At 55.0% G+C, this 18,987-nt stretch overlaps 1 protein-coding gene and 1 long non-coding RNA gene across 3 annotated transcripts in view; one reads left to right on the forward strand and one right to left on the reverse strand.

Annotated features, from left to right (window-relative positions):
* The first annotated feature begins 236 nt into the window (after positions 1-236).
* Positions 237-12,579, forward strand: LOC311612114. The gene is made up of 3 exons (XR_014793228.1): positions 237-404; positions 2,730-3,410; positions 12,353-12,579. It is a non-coding gene; the product is annotated as an uncharacterized lncRNA (long non-coding RNA).
* Positions 12,580-13,748: 1,169 nt separating this feature from the next.
* The window catches only part of NSMCE2 (NSE2 (MMS21) homolog, SMC5-SMC6 complex SUMO ligase), a 213,555-nt gene continuing 208,316 nt past the window's right edge, over positions 13,749-18,987 (reverse strand). For both annotated transcript variants that reach the window (XM_084864876.1, XM_084864873.1), the window contains one exon: positions 13,749-14,124. In XM_084864876.1, coding sequence (XP_084721002.1) covers positions 14,090-14,124 — 35 coding nt within the window. In that variant the 3' untranslated portion in view covers positions 13,749-14,089. The remainder of the gene's footprint in view (positions 14,125-18,987) is intronic.

The raw sequence follows: 18,987 nt of genomic DNA on the forward strand, positions 1-18,987 counted from the left end.
TTGATTTCATATGGGAAGGGAGAAAGAGATAAAAACATCAATGATGAAAGAGAATCATTGATTGGCTGCCTCTTGCACACCCCCTATTGGGGATGGAGCCCGCAACCTGAGCATGTGCCCTTGACCGTCAGTCCACAGGCCGACACTCTATCTACTGAGCCAAACCAGCTAGGGCCCTTTCTTTTATTGAAAAAAAAATTATATATATATATTTTTTTTATTGATTTCAGAGAGAAAGGGCAAAGAAGAGAGATATGTCAATGATGATACAGAATCATTGATTGGCTGCCCCCTGCACGCCCCACTCTGGGGATGGAGCCTGCGACCCAGGCATGTGCCCTGGCTGGGAATTGAACCACGATTCCTGGTTCATAGGTCGACACTCAACCACTGAGCCAAGCAGAGTGAGTCTGACTTTTCTACTCCTCGATCAAGCAGTGTTTAGCTGCCCAGGGAAGGTGAGGGACTCTGTACGGGGTGGGGGTGGGGGGGGGGTTGGGGGGGGTGGTCTCAGCAGCCTATGCTCCCAGCAGCTAGAGGAGCGAATGCCTGGCCCCGGAGGGAGGGGCACACGGGCGGTGCACCATGAGGCCCGGCCTGTCTGGGCTCTTCACTGTCCCATGGAACGAGAACTCTGATGTTCCCGCTTAGGCCACCAGGAACGCACCTCCATTGACCGTTGCTGGCTCCCAGGCAGGCCAGAGGCCATGCCCTCATTGCAAAAAACAGCACCATCAGGGGCTCACCAGGGCCCTCAGTAATCCTCACCCGCACCCCCACCCCCACCCTCTCACCCCCACCCCCACCCTCTCACCCGCACCCCCACCCTCTCACCCCCACCCCCACCCCCACCCTCTCACCCGCACCCCCCACCCTCTCACCAGTCAGCCTCCCAGGACGACCTCTCGGCCTCCGTGCCCAGCAGCGCTGGCATGAGGCAGGTCCTGGGCACAGGCCGGATGACAGGATGGACAGGCTCTCAGCCCCAGAGCTTCTCCCTGCGGCTCAGGTTTCTTTTCTCTTTCTCTCACCAAGTGTTTTTTCTGAGCTTTTGCTTCCATTTTCATTCCTGCCAGAACCCCTCTTGATATTAGTGAAAGAGAAGATCATTCTAGACCTTTGTGATTTCCTTCATGCCGCCCACACAACATATGATTTCCAAACTGAGAGAATCCCTCGGTGACTCAGGGAGCTCCAGGAAGGATCCCCCTCCGAGCCGCCCCCACGGGGAAGGCCGCCTGTTCTCCGCCCACACGGCCAGCGGCCAGCGCTCAGCTCAGCCAGCTTCTGGAAGAAAGGGGAACCGGCCTCCCCTGCGTGCAGCCCAGAGCCTCAGCCTCACCTGCCACCTGGAGGGGTGGTCACCATGGAGATGATCTCCGATAGCAGGAGGGGGAGCCGGGCAGGAGGCAGGTCCTGCCCCACCTGCTCCTCTCAGGCCTGGGCGCGCTCCTGTGCATTGGGTGACTGGGGAAGCAGAGGGAACACAGACAGGGGACCTGATGCAGATTAAGGGTGGAGGTTGAGTGGAGAGGATGGCTGAGCTGAGACCTGGAGGAGGAGGAGGAGGAGGAGGAGGAGGAGGAGGAGGAGGGCTGGCCAGGTGAGAAGGACAGAGTTGAGGGCACAGGAAGAGTCCAGACCCGGAGATGGCCCTGCAGAGGCCACAGGCAGGCAGGGCCTCAGAGCTTTGGGGGAGGAGGGCCCTCGGCAGAGTGACGGGGACAGAGCACACACAGCAAGCAGGGAACAGCAGGGCCTGAGAAGGGAGCAGCAGGGGCTAGACCATGGCAGGGGTGTCCGCAGGAAGGATCAGGGCTCCTGGGAGGAGGGGAGTGAAGTGGGGCTGACACTAAGCCCCTTTGAAGAGTCCTGACAGCGCCTGGCCTCCCCACCCCAGTGGGCATGGAGGCCAGGCCAGTGGCAGCAGCACTGGGGGATCTCTCTCCCTGGCACACACCTCCCGACACCCCATCGCTGGGGCTTCCTCACCCCTTCCTGGTCTTTGTCTACACAGCACGTTCTCAGGTGGCCCCTCCTAATTACCCCCTTTGTAACCTCTGCACCCTCCTCCTGCCCGCTGTGCTCCCCCCTCCCCCCGGCTGTGCTCCTGCCCTTCCAGCTGTGCTCCTCCCCTCCTGGCTGTGCTCCTCTCCTTCCGGCTGTGCTCCTTCCCTTCTGGATGTGCTTTGCCCCTCCTGGCTGGGCTCCTTCCCTTCTGGATGTGCTCCTCCCCTCCTGGCTGTGCTCCTCCCCTTCCGACTGTGCTCCTCCCCTTCCGGCTGTGATCCTCCCCTCCCGGCTGTGCTCCTCCCCTTCTGGCTGTGCTCCTCCCCTTCTGGCTGTGATCCTCCCCTCCCGGCTGTGCTCCTCCCCTTCTGGCTGTGCTCCTCCCCTTCTGACTGTGATCCTCCCCTCCCGGCTGTGCTCCTCCCCTCCTGGCTGTGCTCCTTCCCTCCCGGCTGTGCTCCTCCCCTCCTGGAGGCAGTGCTCCTCCCCTAGAGGTGGCCCTGGCCACCACCACCCACTCTCTGCCTGCATACTGTCCCTCTCCACTCACTCCCTTGGTCCACTGCTGCATCCCACTGCCTGGATGCTGGCACCTGGTAACTACTCACTAAATATGGACGATGACACCGCTAACCACGACTCCTCCTGAGCACTCAGAATGTGCCAGGCTCTGCCTTCCTGCTTCACATGTGCTCCTTGTCTCCACGCCCATTTTACAGACGAGCAAACTGAGACCGAGGGGCGTAAAGACACTTGCTCCAAATGCACATCTGGCCGATGGCAGAGCTGGGGTTTAACCCGTAGAGTCCGGGTCTGCTGCTGTTGAGCGCCCTCCGGAGAACTGCATCAGCATCTGCAAGAAGGATGGACAACCGCTAAGAAGGGCGCCATCACTTTTCTCCTGCAAAGTGATGGCGTTCGCGAAGGGATCGGCATAAACCCCTGGCTCACCGACATGGGACTGCAGTTTGTCGGTAACGCTGCCGAGTGGAACTCCTGGCCACGGCGCCCGTTTCCACAGCCTGTGGGCGGGTCCAGGCTGCCTCCTGCCTCCTCCCGCCCTCAGTTCCACACTTCACCCGGAGGCTGCTTGTGGGGCTGTGCAAAGAAAGCCTTTCTCCCAGGGGCCCACGCTCACAGCCACCGCCACCTGCAGGTTCAGGCTCCTGCTGGGAATAACAGCGCGGATGGGTACAGGGACAGGAGCCTCACCCTGACCCAGGCCCTGTCTTATTGCACCGCCCCCCCCCCCCCCCCCCCCCCCCACTGCTCAGGGGTGTCCTTTCACCCCTGGGAGGGGGGCCGAGGCTCAAGGTCAGGGCCACACCCACCGTCTCGGTGCTGAGATGGGAGCCCCACGGCTTCCTCCATCCCCACAGCCCCTCTGGGTGCTCTGGGCTGTCCCCTGGGGGAGGAAAGGGCGACACGAGTGAGTCCACCTCTCACTTCCCGGCCCCGCCCTGTGCTCTTTGCAGAGGCGGAAATTTTATTAAATCCCTCGGCACAGCTTCTTTCTGCGCCGTCTGTGGTCTGGCCCTCCCTGGGTGCTTTTGCTCTGGATTTGGCTCCCCCACCTGCTCTGAAAGCCTTAGAGTTTTCTTTCCTTGTTGCCTCTTACATGAGCCAAGTGCTAAGACTCGCAGCATTTGCCGGGCAGTTTACGCTCGGGCAGTAGATGCGTGGCGGCCTGGCGCGGGGCGGGCCCGTCTGTGTGGCGGTCCCCAGGGTGGGCCTGGGTGCTCCCCGCGGGGCTCCCCTCTCTGCACCCCTGCCCCGCGCTCCGGCCCCCGGGTCTGCTCCGGCTGGTCCCCTGGGAGGACGCCTCTCCGAACTGGTGCCTCCTTCATTTTCCTTTCCGTTTTTAAAAAACTATTTTGCTATTATTTTTTATTGTTCAAGTTTTACCTATGTCTCCTTTTCCAGTCTCCCAGGGCACCACGTCTTTCCTGGCCTCAGGGCTTCCTCACCCCTGACCCCCGGAAGGCCTGTGTCTGCCTCACCCATCAGATCGCACAGTTCAGCTCTTATAATGATCCCCAAAAGGACTGAGTGTAGCACAAAGACGTGAATACGTAGTTGAGAAAAATTAGCTAACTGCCCCAACCCCAAATCTGGCCCTTCCCCTCCCCTGCCTACCCCTAGGGGGCACACCGGAGTCCCGCTGGCTCCTGGCAGTATTTCTGGTGCGGGGACCACGAGCCTAGTCCACCACACACAGCTGCCGCGGAGGCAGGGGCAGGCCCGGGCGTGGGGGGCTCCCCAAGCGTCCAGCCCGGCCCCTGCCCTCTGTGCTCAGTGGGCAGCCCCAGGCGGGGGCTGGGGGGACAGCTCCTTGTTACCCGTGAGGCCCCCACGGACAGACCAGTGAAAGGCGTCACCTCAGGCCACAGGGCTAGTCAGAAGGGGAGTGAAATTGGAGCTTGGGTCTTCTGCCATACCCAGCTGTGCAGGGGGAAACGCTGAAGGACACTTGAGTTCCCTAAACCCTATCCCCGAGTGCCCGCTGGCCCTGCAGCGCTGAGGCCAGCTAAAACCGTGTTGCAATCCCTCACGGCGGGCCGGGCCGCCCAGCCCGGGTTCTCAGTGTGACTTGCTATGTGCCCTCCCGGCCCGTGGTTCAGTGCCCACTTGGTGAACATCGACAATCAGCGAGCTGGCACCTCGCCTTTGCTCAGCGCGGGGTGAAGCTGGTATTCTCCTGCTGGCATTGAAGGGTCACCTGCGACACAGGGTTAGAAGCAGGCAGTGCCTCAAAGGCGAACACAGGCCCACAGGAAACATCCATCTGCGGAACACAGTGCTCCAGGGGCCCCGGAGCTGGCGGGCTGTCACCTGCCTCAAGGAAACAGATGGGACGTGCTGGCGCGCTCAGGGTCACGGACTCGGGAGAGACGGGAAAGTCTGGCCCTCTGTGGTGTGGACCAGCATGGGCAGCCCCAGAAGCCCAGAAAGCCGTGCTCCCCAGCTCACACTTCCCAAGTGAAACTCAAGGCCAGGGCCAGCACATACAACCCCCACACCAATCCCCAGGCTGTCCTTTCTGCCATTCCTGCCGAAACCCCAACCCCAGGGGGTGGGCATGCGTGGGTGAGTCAGAGAAACATCAATCGGCTGCCTCCTGCATGCCTCCCATGGGGGCTGAGCTCACAACCCGGGCATGTGCTCTGACCAGGAATGGAACCTGTGACCTCCTGGTTCATAGGTTCATGCTCATCCACTGAGCCACACCAGCCAGAACTATTGAGTTTTTTTTGTTTGTTTTTTTTTAATTGATTTCAGGGAGGAAGGGAGATAGAAATACCACTGATGAGAGAGAATCATTGATCGGCTGCCTCCTGCACGCCCCACACTGGGGATCGAGCCCACAATCGGGCATGTGTCCTGACTAGGAATCAAACCGTGACCTCCTGGTTCAGAGCTTTTGACATAAGAATGTGGTGTTTTGAAACTTTAGGGTTTCTGTTGTTCTTTTTGGCTTTCGTAACCCAATGTTAATTCATCGGGGCTTTCCCTATGTGCCAGGTGCCGAGTCCTCAAGTGAAGAGTGAGTCACCGTCAGCTGGTGAACCTGGTAAATGCAGACTCCGGGCCTGCCTCCCAGTTCCGAGGCAGAGCGTCCTGAGTGGGCCTGAAGTCCGAATTTTAGCGAGGTCTTCAGGTCTCTGATAACGGTGTTCCCTGACCTCACCCTGAGAAACCTCGAACGCAGGGAATGTGCGAGTCAGATGTGCTTTCACCCCCGGGAAACAGAGGAGGGCGGGCGGGAGACAGACATCCGTGTCAGTCACAGGTGGAAGGTGCCCCGTGCCCAGGACAGCAGGAAACAAGGTGCCCCCAGCTGAGGGGGCTGAACTTGACCTCCTGATCCCGAAGGCTCCACACTTTTGCTGTGTTGTATTCCGACCAACCTGGAATTCTTTATTCATATATTGGTCCTCCTCTACTGGGAGAGCCATTCCAATGAGCAGGCTCTCTCATTGGTGAGCGGTGGAAACGTGAATCGGATATTGGAAATCAGATGCCAGGAGCAAGAACTGGGGAACCCTGGGAAGTGTAACGGTGAGGGGCAGCCTCTCAGGCCCGCCCTCTCCCTTCCACCAGGATCAGAAAGAGGCCCCAAGGTGGGAGCGTGTGGAGGGAGTCAGGGGTGACAGGCTATGCCGCTAAGGCAGGGCCAGCGCCCTCCGACCCCCACCCCGCCGCCTCTCAGGTGCCGGGCTTGTGTTTACCCTCACGAAAGGGAATCTGACCCAAGGGTTAGAGGAGCCTGGGATGCCCTCTGAGGGGACCAGAACCACCGAGGCTGGGCTCACACTGTGGTCTGGCTCAGGACTTCACCCGCCTTCACCAAGAAGTCCTGTCCTTCACGCCCGGCTGTCACGGGGACACACAGGCGTGGGGGGCCGGGGCGAGGCAGCTCCTCACTCGTAAGCTCAGACCCTGAGCACCGGGCCTGCAGGTGGGACTGGGCCTGCGTCCGCACCTGCCCCAGGGCTGCTGGGAGGATGAATGGGGGGGTGTGTGGGAAAGGTGGCGGGTGAACGCTGACAGGTGGTAACTGTTGTTGGTCTGGGGGAACTCCATCTGTGAGCACCGATGCCTTGTTCTTGTTTAACCTTCACCCAGAGGTCTGCCAGCCTTGCTCCTGGGCTCTCCTCTAAGCGCCGAGGACAGGGCGAGCGCATCCTTCGCTAACGGCATGCCCTCTGGCCCACGGGGAAGGAGCGTCTGGGGCCTGGGTGAGCTCTGGTTTTTGTTCCCTCAGTCCTCCTGGAGGTTCTTTCCTGGCCTCAGGTAGTTTCCTCAGCTGACCAAGACTCAGCCGAACACTCTGGGGGACCCTGCGCATCTGCAGAGCTGCCTGGGCAGCTCTCTGCTTTCCAAAGCCTGGCTGCGGTGGCCTGGCCACCCAGGTGGTATGTAGGGAAGGGCTGTGGCCCAATGCACCATTCCATACAGTTGTTACATGCAGTTTCTATTAGTTCATCATTACCAGAGGGGAGCTAAGTACTGTAGTTTATTTTATTTCATTTTTTATGTATTTTTATTGATTTCAGGGAGGGAGAGGCAGAGAGAAATAGAAACATCAATGATGAGAAAGACTCATTGACCAGCAGTCTCCTGCATGCCTCCCTACCGGGGATCAAGCCTGAAACCCAGGCATGTGCCCTGACCAGGAATCGAACCGTGACCTCCTGGTTCATAGGCTGGCGGTCAACCACTGAGCAACACCAGCTGGGCCTAAGTGCTGTGGTTTAAAAGAAGAGGTGGATGCAAATTTATCTTTATGGCAACAGGAATGCATATGAAAATATCATCTTTTCTCAGCGAGGAGGTCGACAGGGACTGCTAATGCCACTGGGCCTCCTTGCCCGGGCTCGTCATTATAGGAAATGCTGAGGTGCAGTGAGAGGTTAGTAAAAGCAGCGATATCGTTTTCCCCCCATACTCATTCACAAACCCGAATTTTACCCACAGTCCCCGGGGAGTCCCCGGTGCCCCGGACAAGAGGTCTCGGGCTGACAGCGAACAGCAGCTTTCCTTCTGGGTGTCAGGGGGCCTCTGGCGGCCGTGCCCTGGCCCTGGCTGAGTGCCCGGCAGCATATCCTCACTCAGAACCACGTTTTGTATAAAAGAGAAACCTCAACCATCCCGACTCCTTTCAACATCGTGTCGGTGTGTCATCCTCTTCGGCCTGGCTTCTGCTCTCGGGGTGGTCGGAGCTGAGGTGGCGGTAACCAGCCTGGCAGCTCGGCTCGGACCCCGCACAGAGCCCGGGGGCTTTGCTCCCTGACTCCGAGCGACAACCCTTTCCGTCCGTGCCCGGCGGCGTCCGGCTTCTTCACAGCATCGCACTTCTGGCTCGTGTTCTGTCTGTGGCCCAGGACGGTCCCTGGGTTGCTGCCTTTCGTAATTATAGCTTGCTTCTTCCTTTTGTTTTTGTTTGCAAACCAATTTTGTATTTGTTCATAAAAAAATATTCCCGCTCAATGTTTCTTTCTGTGGCTGTCCATGTTTCTAGCCTTGTTTTAAGTTTGGGTCATTCTGCCACCCTCTGAATGACTGCCAGGTCATCTCTAGGGGCTGAATTTCATCTAGGGGCGGGACCAACAGAGGAAAGATCTGGCTGTGGTTTTCACTCCATTATACTTAAAAAAAAAAAAAAAAAAAAAAAAAAAGTAGCTAATAAGAACCATTGATTTTTGTGGGTAATCACAGGATAGAAATGAAATGTACAATCGGGAAGATAAAGAAACAGAAATGGAGCAAATTAAGTTCCTTATTGTTATCAGACACTAATCTTATCCTTTCATTAACCCTTAACTTTTTTTTTAATAGTAACTGCATCTTTTAATCCTGGATTTCCTGAGGCTTGATTAGAATTCTTCTTTCTGTCTAATCTGTGTGACTAAGACTCGGAGACTCTCCTTAGGGGAAGGGAGAGATTGGGTTACCAGGTGAAGGGGGGCACCGGGAGCTCTTAGATGACTAAGCTCTCCCTCCCTCTCGGCTTATTGTTGGTGCCGCTCACAGGCCATCAAATTCACCTGTTTTAAGTGTTGATTCAATGACTATTAGTAAATCCAGAGTTGTGCAACTATCACAAAACCCAGTTTTAGAACATTTCCTTCACCCCAAAGTGACCCCTTGGGCAGGTTACTCCCCATTCTCACCTGTAGTCCTAGGCCACCACTAATCTCTCTGTCCCACAGATTTGTCTTTTCTGGATGTTTCATACAAGTAAGTACACAATGTTCAACCTCGTCATAGCAGGTTTTAGTAACTACCTCGTTCCTTTCCATTGCCCAGTAGTATTCCCTAGTTAGGATCCACCCCTTTCGCTTATCCATTCACCAGTTGGACACAAGGACTGCCTCCCCTTCTTTGCTATTATAAACCACTAGGGACCTGTTACAGGAATATTCCTGCAAGACTTCCAGTGGGCTTCCCTCCCGCCACCGCCACCTCTCCCGCCCCCCCACATCTCCTGCTGAGGTGGGCATGAATGTTCTTTTAGAAATATATTTGTATTGATTTCAGAAAAGAAAGGGGAGGAGAGATAGAAACATCAATGATTAGAGAGAATCATTGATTAGCTGCCTCCTGCACACCCTTTCTCCACGCCACCACCGTCTCCGTGGCTGCGCGCGCACTGCCACCACCGCTGCGAGCCTCACCCCACACGCCTGACTGGTCGCTGCCTCCATGGCCTAGCGCACTGCTCACCTCGACCCACCCCTCACGCGCTGCTTTCCACTTTCCCTCCCTCTTCCTTCTATGCTGTCTTCAGTCTTCACTCCTCCCTCCTGTGTATGCAAATTAACTGCCATCTTTGTTAGGTTCATTTGCATATGTGCTCTGATTGGCTGGTGGGCATGGCTGGTGGTGTAGCAAGGTGAAGGGTAATTTGCATATTACTCTATTATTAGGTAGGATGCTATTTGATAACACTCAGCCTGGCCTGCATGACTCGGTGGTTGAGTCTTGACCTATGAACCAGGAGATCATGGTTCAATTCCTGGTCAGGGCACATGCCTTGGTTGCAGGCTCCATCCCTAGTGTGTGTGTGTGTGTGTGTGGCGGGGGGGGGGGGGGGGGGGGGGGGGGGGGGGGGGCGTGCAGGAGGCAGCCAATCAATGATTCTCTCTAATCATTGATGTTTCTAACTCTCTCTCCTCTTCCCTTCCTTTCTGAAATCAATATAAATATATTTTTGAAAGAACATTCATACACAAGTCTTCGTATGAACATTAGTTTTCACTCTTGTTGGGTAGATACCAAGGAATGGAATTGCTGGGTTGTGTGGTAAATTGTTTAAATTTTTTTTTTAAAGCTAACCTTTTCCAAGTGGCTGCATGGATTTGCATTTCCATAAGCAATGCATAGAGTTCCTGCTCCCTTTCCGTTTTAATGGGCTTCTTTTCAGAATAGTTACCCATTCACAAAGTTTGGTAAAAGCCAAAAGGCAGATTTCCAAAATGTAACAAATTTCCAATACAGCTGGATAATCCACCTTCACGATTTACCCACATCTGCCAATCAGACGTTTTAACTTGTTTTGATTCCTTTTACCTGATTTACTGAAACACAATTTGTTTACTCAATAATTTTTCTGCATTTCTTTTCTATGTGTTACTGACCTCTCTCTGTACATGGCACTCATATGACCTTTTGTGGAGTTTATTTTTTTTATGTATCTGTCTGCCCCAACTAGACAAGAATCCCTTCAGAAGGGAGATTTCTGTATCCAAAGAAACTAGTATAAAACATGGCAGAAAGTGGGCCTTAAAAAGTATTTGTTGAAGAACCACGTTTGGTTCGCATACATACTGATTTGCATGTCAGCCTGCTTTCCTTCCAAAGGGCCATATACCTACTTCCCCAAGGTCCTATTCCTTGATGATGTGGCCTGGGAATCAGGGTTTAGAGAAACCTTGGGGAGAAGTCCAAATCTTTACTTTTATAGGAAAAGCCTGAGGCCTGGAGCAGTGAAGTGACCTGCCCACGGTCATCTACAGGTGCTAGTCAGAAGTACTGAGGATTAACACCCGTCCTGTCAAGTAGCCTAGGTCCGTGGTCGGCAAACTGAGGCTGGCAAGCCTCGGTTTGCCACTCTGTTGACTAATGAGTTTGCCGACCACTGGCCTAGGTGAACTGCAGTGTGGGGGCAGAGTGAGTGCTGGTTTGGGGCAGAATCCCGAGTGCTGTGTCTGCACTGCATCCCGTCGAAAGGAAGGTTTCTGAGGAGGATGTGGAACGACCCATCAGCAATCTAGCAAGTAATAAGGGAGGAGGAAGACTAGAGGTCGGGGACCAGCTGAAAGGTGGCCAAATAGTCTAAGTACGAAGGCAGGGAGCAGGCCTGGACTTGGGGGGTGTTTGCAGAGGGAACTGAGAAGAGAAGCACTGGGGTGTGCTAACTGGACAGTTGACTGCGACCTGCAAGCCTGGAAATGGTCTCTGTAATGGAAATAAGGGAGATGGGGCAGAAGAGCAGGTCGGTTGGTCACCAGTGTTCTCTCAGGGCCTGGTGGGTCAGATCGCTTGCTCTGTACTCACTGTCCTGTACGCACTATGGGCTCCACCACACATCAGCGAGGGACCTTAGGCAAGTGACTAGGATGACTCTGAGTCTTGGTTTCTGCATTAAGACAGTGTCTTATATTAATTTTTGCTCCCAAAGATGCGCTAGGTCTTATTTTCAGGGGATGTCTTATTTTTCCATGAAGAAGAATATGGTACACATTTATTGTTAAATGAAAATAAAGGAAATTTATTACCTGTATACGGTACGGTAGTATGGTAGTTGTCAACACAAACCAGACAAACTGTGAATCCTACAGTATCAAAAATTTACTCAGTTATTCAATGACAATCATGTCATCGTCTTCTGGAACATCATCATAACAATCCATTTCCTGAATTTCCTGGTGAATTTCTTGTGACTCCATTTCTTTCAGAATCAGTGGACCAAATCTCTCATGTTTAGCCTGGGGGGGGCCTTATTTTCGGGGGGATGCCTTATATTTCACTCAGAAGGAAACCTGTAAGTAGGTCTTATTTTCAGAGGATGTCTTATTTTCGGGGAAACACGGTACCTTCTAAGGTATCAGAAAGGATTCACTTAGGTGACGCATCTAGGCACCTGGACCTGCATCTGGTGTGTAGCCAGCGATGAGTTCAGGGCAGCCGTGGTTCCCTTAGTCCTGTAATTTCTCTCTTCCCCTAAAACACCCAGATACAGCCCTCACCGAACAGAGCTGATTCAAGCTGGACAGCCCGTGGTCAAAGTTCTGTATCAGGACAGAAATAAATTATCTCATCTTTTGGAGTTTGTGGTAATGTTTTAAACTTACCCAACTGGAAGTTTCTTAAAGGAACTAACGCATAAAAAAATGCCATGTTCACACAATTGTCCAAGTCTTAAATCAGTCATATCTGAACAGCGGGTTTAGCTCCAATGTGTAGCGTGGTTTTCAAATGTCACTCACGGGGCCTTGGGTAATCTCAGGCGAGGCTGCGGGGCTGCCCCGGGAGGAAGGGGCTGGAGCCCCACCTTGGCTAGAAGGACTCCCCTTTCGGCTGTCTCACATGACGGAGTTTCTCAGGAATAAGGTAAAGATGATTTCATGTGAAGACAAGGTTTCACTTCCTGGGAAAACTCCTGAAATAGAAATTGAACACATATGCCAGCGTGACAATGACAACCTAATGTTTGCCTCTTCAAAGATGCAAAAAAAAAAAAAAAATTTGTCTAAAACTTCCAATCCTTAAATTGGCTGAAAAAATGTGTGAAACGTGGCTTCTGAAGCCCGAAAAGGAAGCAGCCGGAGGATGAAAGCACTGCCCCTGCCCTGGCAGGATAGTGCCGTTTCGCATTTTTCTGAGGGAGACTGGCACCCACACTGACAGCTTGCCTCCTCTTCGGAGAAAGCTGGGGAAACGCAGCTTGAACCTCGGGCGAGCGCTTCATGCCGGCCTTGATCTGTTTAGGAAATAAAGTATTTTCACAAAGAACCACATTCCACGGGCAGCATGTTTGTTCTGGCTTAAACATAATAGTTTCCTCAGGAAGTCGGATTCAGATAAAGCATCTTAAGAAATCCAAAGTCACTCAGTTTCTAGCAACTGAATGCCACAGCGCTTTCTGAATTCCATGAAAACATTTTCAAAGTTTTTTTTCTGCCATTTTTAGACTAGGCTTTTCTCTGGAGATGCATGTTATTTCAGAGCCATCACTGGCTCTTTGAGGTCCAATCCGGCTATTCCCTGCATTTTAATGGAAAATTTTTTGTATACACACACACACACACACACACACACACACACACACACGTACATGCTTGTTTATTTTAAAGACGCTCAGTTTTTCAATGTGTGCTTGGAATGTATATTGAGATTCTACAGGAATTAATCGGGAGAAGAATGTGGGGCTAAGCATGCAGACTCTGAGACCTGACAACCTAACTCCCCATCCCAGCTCAGCCACTTACTAGCTCCGGGAATTCCCATGGGTTACTCCACTTCTGTGGCTCATTTTACTTATCTGGAAAATGGGAATAATAACCGTAGCGCCTTCATCAGGTGATTATGGGAGTTACTGTAAATGTGACTTGGAATAGAGCGTGGTACACAGTAAGCGCTCAATAAATGTTAGCCATTGTGTGCTATTCTTGGTTTCCTAGTGTAGTCAGGATATGTGTTTGACTTCACTGACTATTCTGGTTGGTAAGAGGTTGATATGGAGACTATTAATAGAGCAGCACTCTTCACACAATGAGAATATAATCAATGATACTCAATCATAAGACCTTGAAGTCATAAGTCCAATGATTTTGGGGCTAAAGGGGCATCAGAGAATAAATAACTGGTTCAACGCCTTTAGCGCATGGCCGAAGACCCCAAGGCCCCGGGGTTGGATCCACAGAAGAAGACGGACAGGATGTGGTGGCTTCCATGGGTGACACTGTGGCGACAACAGTCACCACGGCACCGACGAGCCCGTTACGAAGCATCGTGCTTTGCTCCGTCACCTCACGCTTTCCTTACTGTCCTGATGGGAAATGCTGGTGACAGGGTGTTTTGATGTGTTTACATTTCCAATGTCCCTTACAGGCATCACTGGGCTCAAACGTCAAAACAGACAGTGTGAGGCAGGAGAGAGAGAAGGGCCTGGCACCCCCAGCCTGCACCAGCACAACAGCTCACCCCTCGGGCGGAGCACAGACAGGACAAGCTGCAGATTATCAAAGTTTTATTCAAATTATAAAATACTTAAAAATAAACAATATAGTTTCTCTGACTTTTCATTGTAACATAGAAAAATGATTTCAATCCCATTTAAAACCTTCGATTTTACCCCAAACGAAGCGTGCGATGCAGCTGGTCGAAGCGCTGTGGCCAGCGTGCTCTCTACAGGTGCCTGGGGCTGGAGGTAGGCTGCGGGTGTGACTGCGGGCGTGGCTGCGGGCGTGGCTGTGGGCAGGTGGCTTTTCCTACTCGGAGTGCCGGTGTCTTCTCTTGTTGTGGCTCTCAATCGCCCTTCTCAGTGCTTCGTCCTGGACCAGATCACACATCTTCACATCTGTGTAGCTACAGCCAATTTGAGGGCAACTGGGAGAGATTAGAAAATGAGGTCAGGCCACCGAACGCCTTCTGCCTGAACTTCTCTCCCACACACGCACTTCAACGAGGGCACTTTACCCCAAAGAAGCACGCTTTAAAAATCAGGTGTGATGGGCACGCATTAGAGTGTGAACGGATGCCCACCTGTGCCAGGCCCCGCCCCGCCCCGTGCTGGGGGCACAGGCTACACCCATCCAGTGCCCACTCCCCGGCTCCTGCTTTCCAATGGGGGACACCGCCTAGAGGCAGACTGAAGCTCAGTTTGCGTTAAGGGCTATGAAGGCAAGGAAGCGGTGAAGGCAGGGGGAGGGTGGGCCGAGGCTGTCCCGCGGGGGTCAGCCTAGCCTCGCAGGTCTCGTCCAGAGCGGATGCCATGTGGCCTGGGCTGGAGCAGCAGCAGGTGGAGGGGCCCAGGAGGAAGAGCAAGCTCAGTAGGAGGGCAGAGGCTGAGCTGGTTTTGTTTTTAAACATGAAGAGAAGCAGTGGAGGGTTTGAACAAGAAGGGCTCTGCTTTGGGAGACAAGAGAAAACAGCTCTGGCTGCTGAGTGGAGGACACAGGCTGAGTGGATGCAGGGGCACTGGGCACCCGCAGCGGTCCAGGAGGGAGGGCGGCGCCGATGGGGGGGAGCAGAGAGGGGCCCCCGGACAGAGCTGCCAGTAGGACCCCTAGGACTGGCTTCATTCGGAGTTTGGCCGAGCCGATGGGCATTGATGGGTGGTGCCTCATCTCCAAGGGGAACAACTGCAAACCCGGCCGGGGGCTCAGGAGTCCCAGAGGTGTGTTCCCTCCGAAATGCCTTCCCACGCAGACTGAGTGGGCCGATGGGGACTTCAGCTGTGGCGAGGGCATCGGTGCATGACTCATCTCGCGGGGGCTGGGGAGCTCACGGCTCTGTGGATGGTCTCCTCTGAAGGCACGGCAGGATGAAGTCGCGGCAGGATGAAGTCACCTGGTTTCTTCGCCACAGGAGCCAGACTGCGAGTCCGACCGAATCCTGTCCTCACCGCCCCCGCCCCCTGCCGTGACCCGCTGTGCCTCTGCTGCAGGGAGTGCAGACGGGGGAGCCCCCACTTCCCGGCTGCAGGCACGCCCTGCTCGCACTCGCCGGCTCCCTCCATGACCTCCCATGACTCTCATCTGCTCTGTGGTCACGGTTCTTCTAGCACATTTTAAAGCTGGTGGTCTCTGTACATCTTAATACATCAACACACATGCACACTTTCATGCATGCAATGGCTCTTCCGTGTGGCTGGGCCTGGGCGAGGGCCTGGGCGTCCAAGTGTGAATTACAAATATAGGTTCCTGCCCACACACTCCCGCCTAGTGACCCGAGACAGCTCTCCAGACAGCACAGGTGGATGAGCTCAAAGATAACCAGTACAGAAGGAGATAAAAACAACAAATACAAGACAAAGGACGTAGCCCAGAGGGGGACACGGCTGACCATGAGCTCTAATTTGTCCAGCGGCGGGAAGCCCACAGTTCACCCCGCAAGACACCCTCTTGGCCTCTGGGCCAAGGCGACTTTAGAGCAGAGACATCAGTCACTGTGAGGAACTCTGCGCTGTGAGCAGGTTTTAAAAATGCTAAAAGGTGCCCTGGACGGCCAGGGGAAGGGGCCCTGGAGGGTCAGGGGAAGGGGCCTGGATGGTCAGGTGAAGGGGCCTGGAGGGTCAGGGGAAGGGGCTCTGGAGGGTCAGGGGAAGGGGCCTGGATGGTCAGGTGAAGGGGCCTGGAGGGTCAGGGGAAGGGGCCCTGGACGGTCAGGGGAAGGGGCCTGGAGGGTCAGGGGAAGGGGCCCTGGGCAGTCAGGGGAAGGGGCCCTGGGCGGTCAGGGGAAGGGGCCTGGACGGTCAGGGGAAGGGCCCTGGAGGGTCAGGGGAAGGGGCCTGGACGGTCAGGGGAAGGGCCCTGGAGGGTCAGGGGAAGGGCCCTGGAGGGTCAGGGGAAGGGGACTGGATGGTCAGGTGAAGGGGCCTGGAGGGTCAGGTGAAGGGGCCTGGATGGTCAGGGGAAGGGGCTCTGGAGGGTCAGGGGAAGGGGCCTGGAGGGTCAGGGAAGGTGCCTGGGCGGTCAGGGGAAGGGGCCTGGAGGGTCAGGGGAAGGGGGCTTGGACGGTCAGGGGAAGGGGCCTGGACGGTCAGGGGAAGGGGACTGGATGGTCAGGTGAAGGGGCCTGGAGGGTCAGGGAAGGTGCCTGGATCCATGTGTTAAACACTGAGCTTAGAAAGATGCCCGTGGGAAGCAGGACCAGGAACTGGCCCAGGTTCGCCTCAGTCTGGTGACTGGGCTTTGGTGAGGGTAGGGATCGGGGTGCCTGGACATCCCTTACACTCGATCCAAACCCCCTGATGCCGCCACGTGAACGCTTTCTCTGAGGAGTGAGTGAATAGCTGCCCTGTGTAAAAGGACATGGACACTTTCCTGACTTCAGAAAAGGCCCCTTTCATCACTCAACTTCTGGGACGTGGGAATGCGACTCGAGGCAGGGTGCTGGGCGGACGGTGGGGCGACCCTCACTCAGCGTTTTCCCACCACGAGTGTCCTCTCTGCCGCCAGCCGTGGTCTCGCCCTCCGCAGAACAGAGCGCCCACACCGCCGGCCAGACAGTGAATAAGCGGGGGACAGGGAAGTGGAGAGTGAGGTGGAGGACTTCCTGATGACATCAGCCTTCGGTCAGAGATGAGGGCATTGGAGAATGTCTGCCGGACTAGCCGCACCGCTGAGCTGCAGAGCAGCAGGCAGCCTTGCCCGGAGGGGACAGAGCCAGGGGGGCCTGTGTCAGACTAGGGGCCTCAGATCATCAAAGGGATCGACCTCAGGGTCAGAAGCATCGACCGAAAGCCCTCTCAAGGGGAGCCCGATGGCCGACGACACAAACGCAGGCTCAGGAGTGAGAGACCCGGCGCTCGCCTCCTGGCTGTGACACTCGGGGCCAGTGACTCAGTTCCTGTGCCCCAGTTTCTTCCTCTGTGAAGGTGAAGGCAGAGCATAGGGTTTTGTGAGAAATAGGTAGATGACATTGACAAGGGTCAAGGAGCTCACTCAGGTGCTACAATGTGAGGCTCCTGCTCCAGTCCACAGCTCTGAGCCAGCCCACCCACAATGCGGGGGCCACATGGACACGGTGCCAGGGAGCCTGGGGGAGGCGCCTTTTGTCCAGCAAGAACGAGGGTTCCGGAAGGCTTCCTGGAGGAGGGGTCCCTGCAGGCGCTGGGGGAGAACCTGGCTTCTCACCCCATCTCAAGTAAACAAACACAAGCCTTAAGACCCAAAGGTTAGGACGGGGCCACAATGACAGGATCCTGCATCTGGGCACTCCTCCAGGGGAACAGCTCCACAGAAGCCATGGCGCTTTAATCCCCACAACATCCTGCTGAGCAAGTCGGGTGTGGCAGTGCCCAGTCTTAAGCTCTCCGCTCTGACGTCACTGCTGTGCAGGAGTCAGAGCCCCGGGCCTGGGAGGAGAGGCGGGGTCCTGACTCGGGTCATGGCCGGGGCAGGGTGCTCCGGCAGCAGCGGGCCAGCATGCGTGTCTGCTGAACAAAGGGTCCCAGGAGGCTGTGGGGAGCCTTGGCCTCAGCATCAGCTCAAAAGGACGAGATTCTGAGTCTTCGGAGCTCCTGGATCTGGGTCCCAAGAATTCCAAGGTCCAACCCAGCTCTAGAAAGTTCTAGAAAGAAGGTCTATAGCCCCCTCTGGAAAGCTGAGTGGGATGGATTCCTACCAGACCTAAACACAGAGAGTAACTGCATCCCACATCCCCTGAGTCTGAAACAATGTGAGGTCACACCCACCGGCTCCCCCTCAAGGACCAGACTCTACCTGCTGAGGGCTTGTCCAGGAAGAGCTTCCTCCCCTCTGCCAGGAAGGCTGTGGCCAGGGCTGGGCTCACCTCCCCACCATTTCTCTAATCCCGAATTCTGGGAGCTGTTATCCCCACCTTACCCATGGAGAAACGGAGGCTCCGAGAGGTTAACAAGGGACCACACGTGCAGTGCTGGAGTTCTGCTGATCAACTTAAGTTTACAATGTTCTTAGATGTGGCTTTGCTAACTATAGTTCAGGTTTTTTTTTTTTTTTTTTAAAAAAAAGAAATGATGGTGGAAAGCTGGAAATGTCTTATTAACATAAAAATCGCTGTGGGGTGGGGATGGGGTGGAGGGGGTCAACAGGGAAAAAAGGGGGACCATCTGTAATACTTTCCACATTAAATTAATAAAATCGTAAGACAACTTTATTAGTCAGATAAACAGCCCATTATGAGAGAGATTCCAGGAAATCATTCTGACAACTGTATTTAGTTAGTTAGGGCCAGCGTCTCAGTCTTATTCTGACTCAAACCGATGGAAAGGTCCCGCCAGAGACCGAGGCGGGGACAGTGACATTTAGTCAGCGCCCAGTAACGCAGTGTACCTGGAACCCCAGCCTCGCCAACACAATCAGAACATCTAGGAGGAAGAACGGAGACTTCTCACCCTGCATGTGTCACAGACATTTAGACAAAGGGAACCCAAGCTGCTCATCACCCGGGGGCACTGGGGGAAGTGACACGACCTCCTGCTTCATCAGGAGCCTCTGAGGGGGACTGTGCAGAGGCCCAAAGCCCATCTCCTGCCCAGTGCCCTTGTCTCAGGCCCCGCCCACTCCCCCACGCTCTTTTCTCCCCTCCTCATCCTCCTGATGATGGCTCCACCAGGTCCGCCCCCTCTGACCGCCCTTTCATCGCTGAGGGCCCACGCAGGCCCTGGGCAGGTGCCGAGAGCAGCCGGGCGCAGGGCAGAGCCTCGCCCAGGCCCCGCCCCTGCTGGCTCTCAGGTGGTGGGCTCGTCCAGTGCAGAGCTGCGTC

Source organism: Pipistrellus hanaki (genome assembly GCF_964339955.1).
Source record: "Pipistrellus hanaki genome assembly, chromosome: 17".
In the NCBI taxonomy this organism is placed as follows: Eukaryota; Metazoa; Chordata; class Mammalia; order Chiroptera; family Vespertilionidae; genus Pipistrellus; species Pipistrellus hanaki.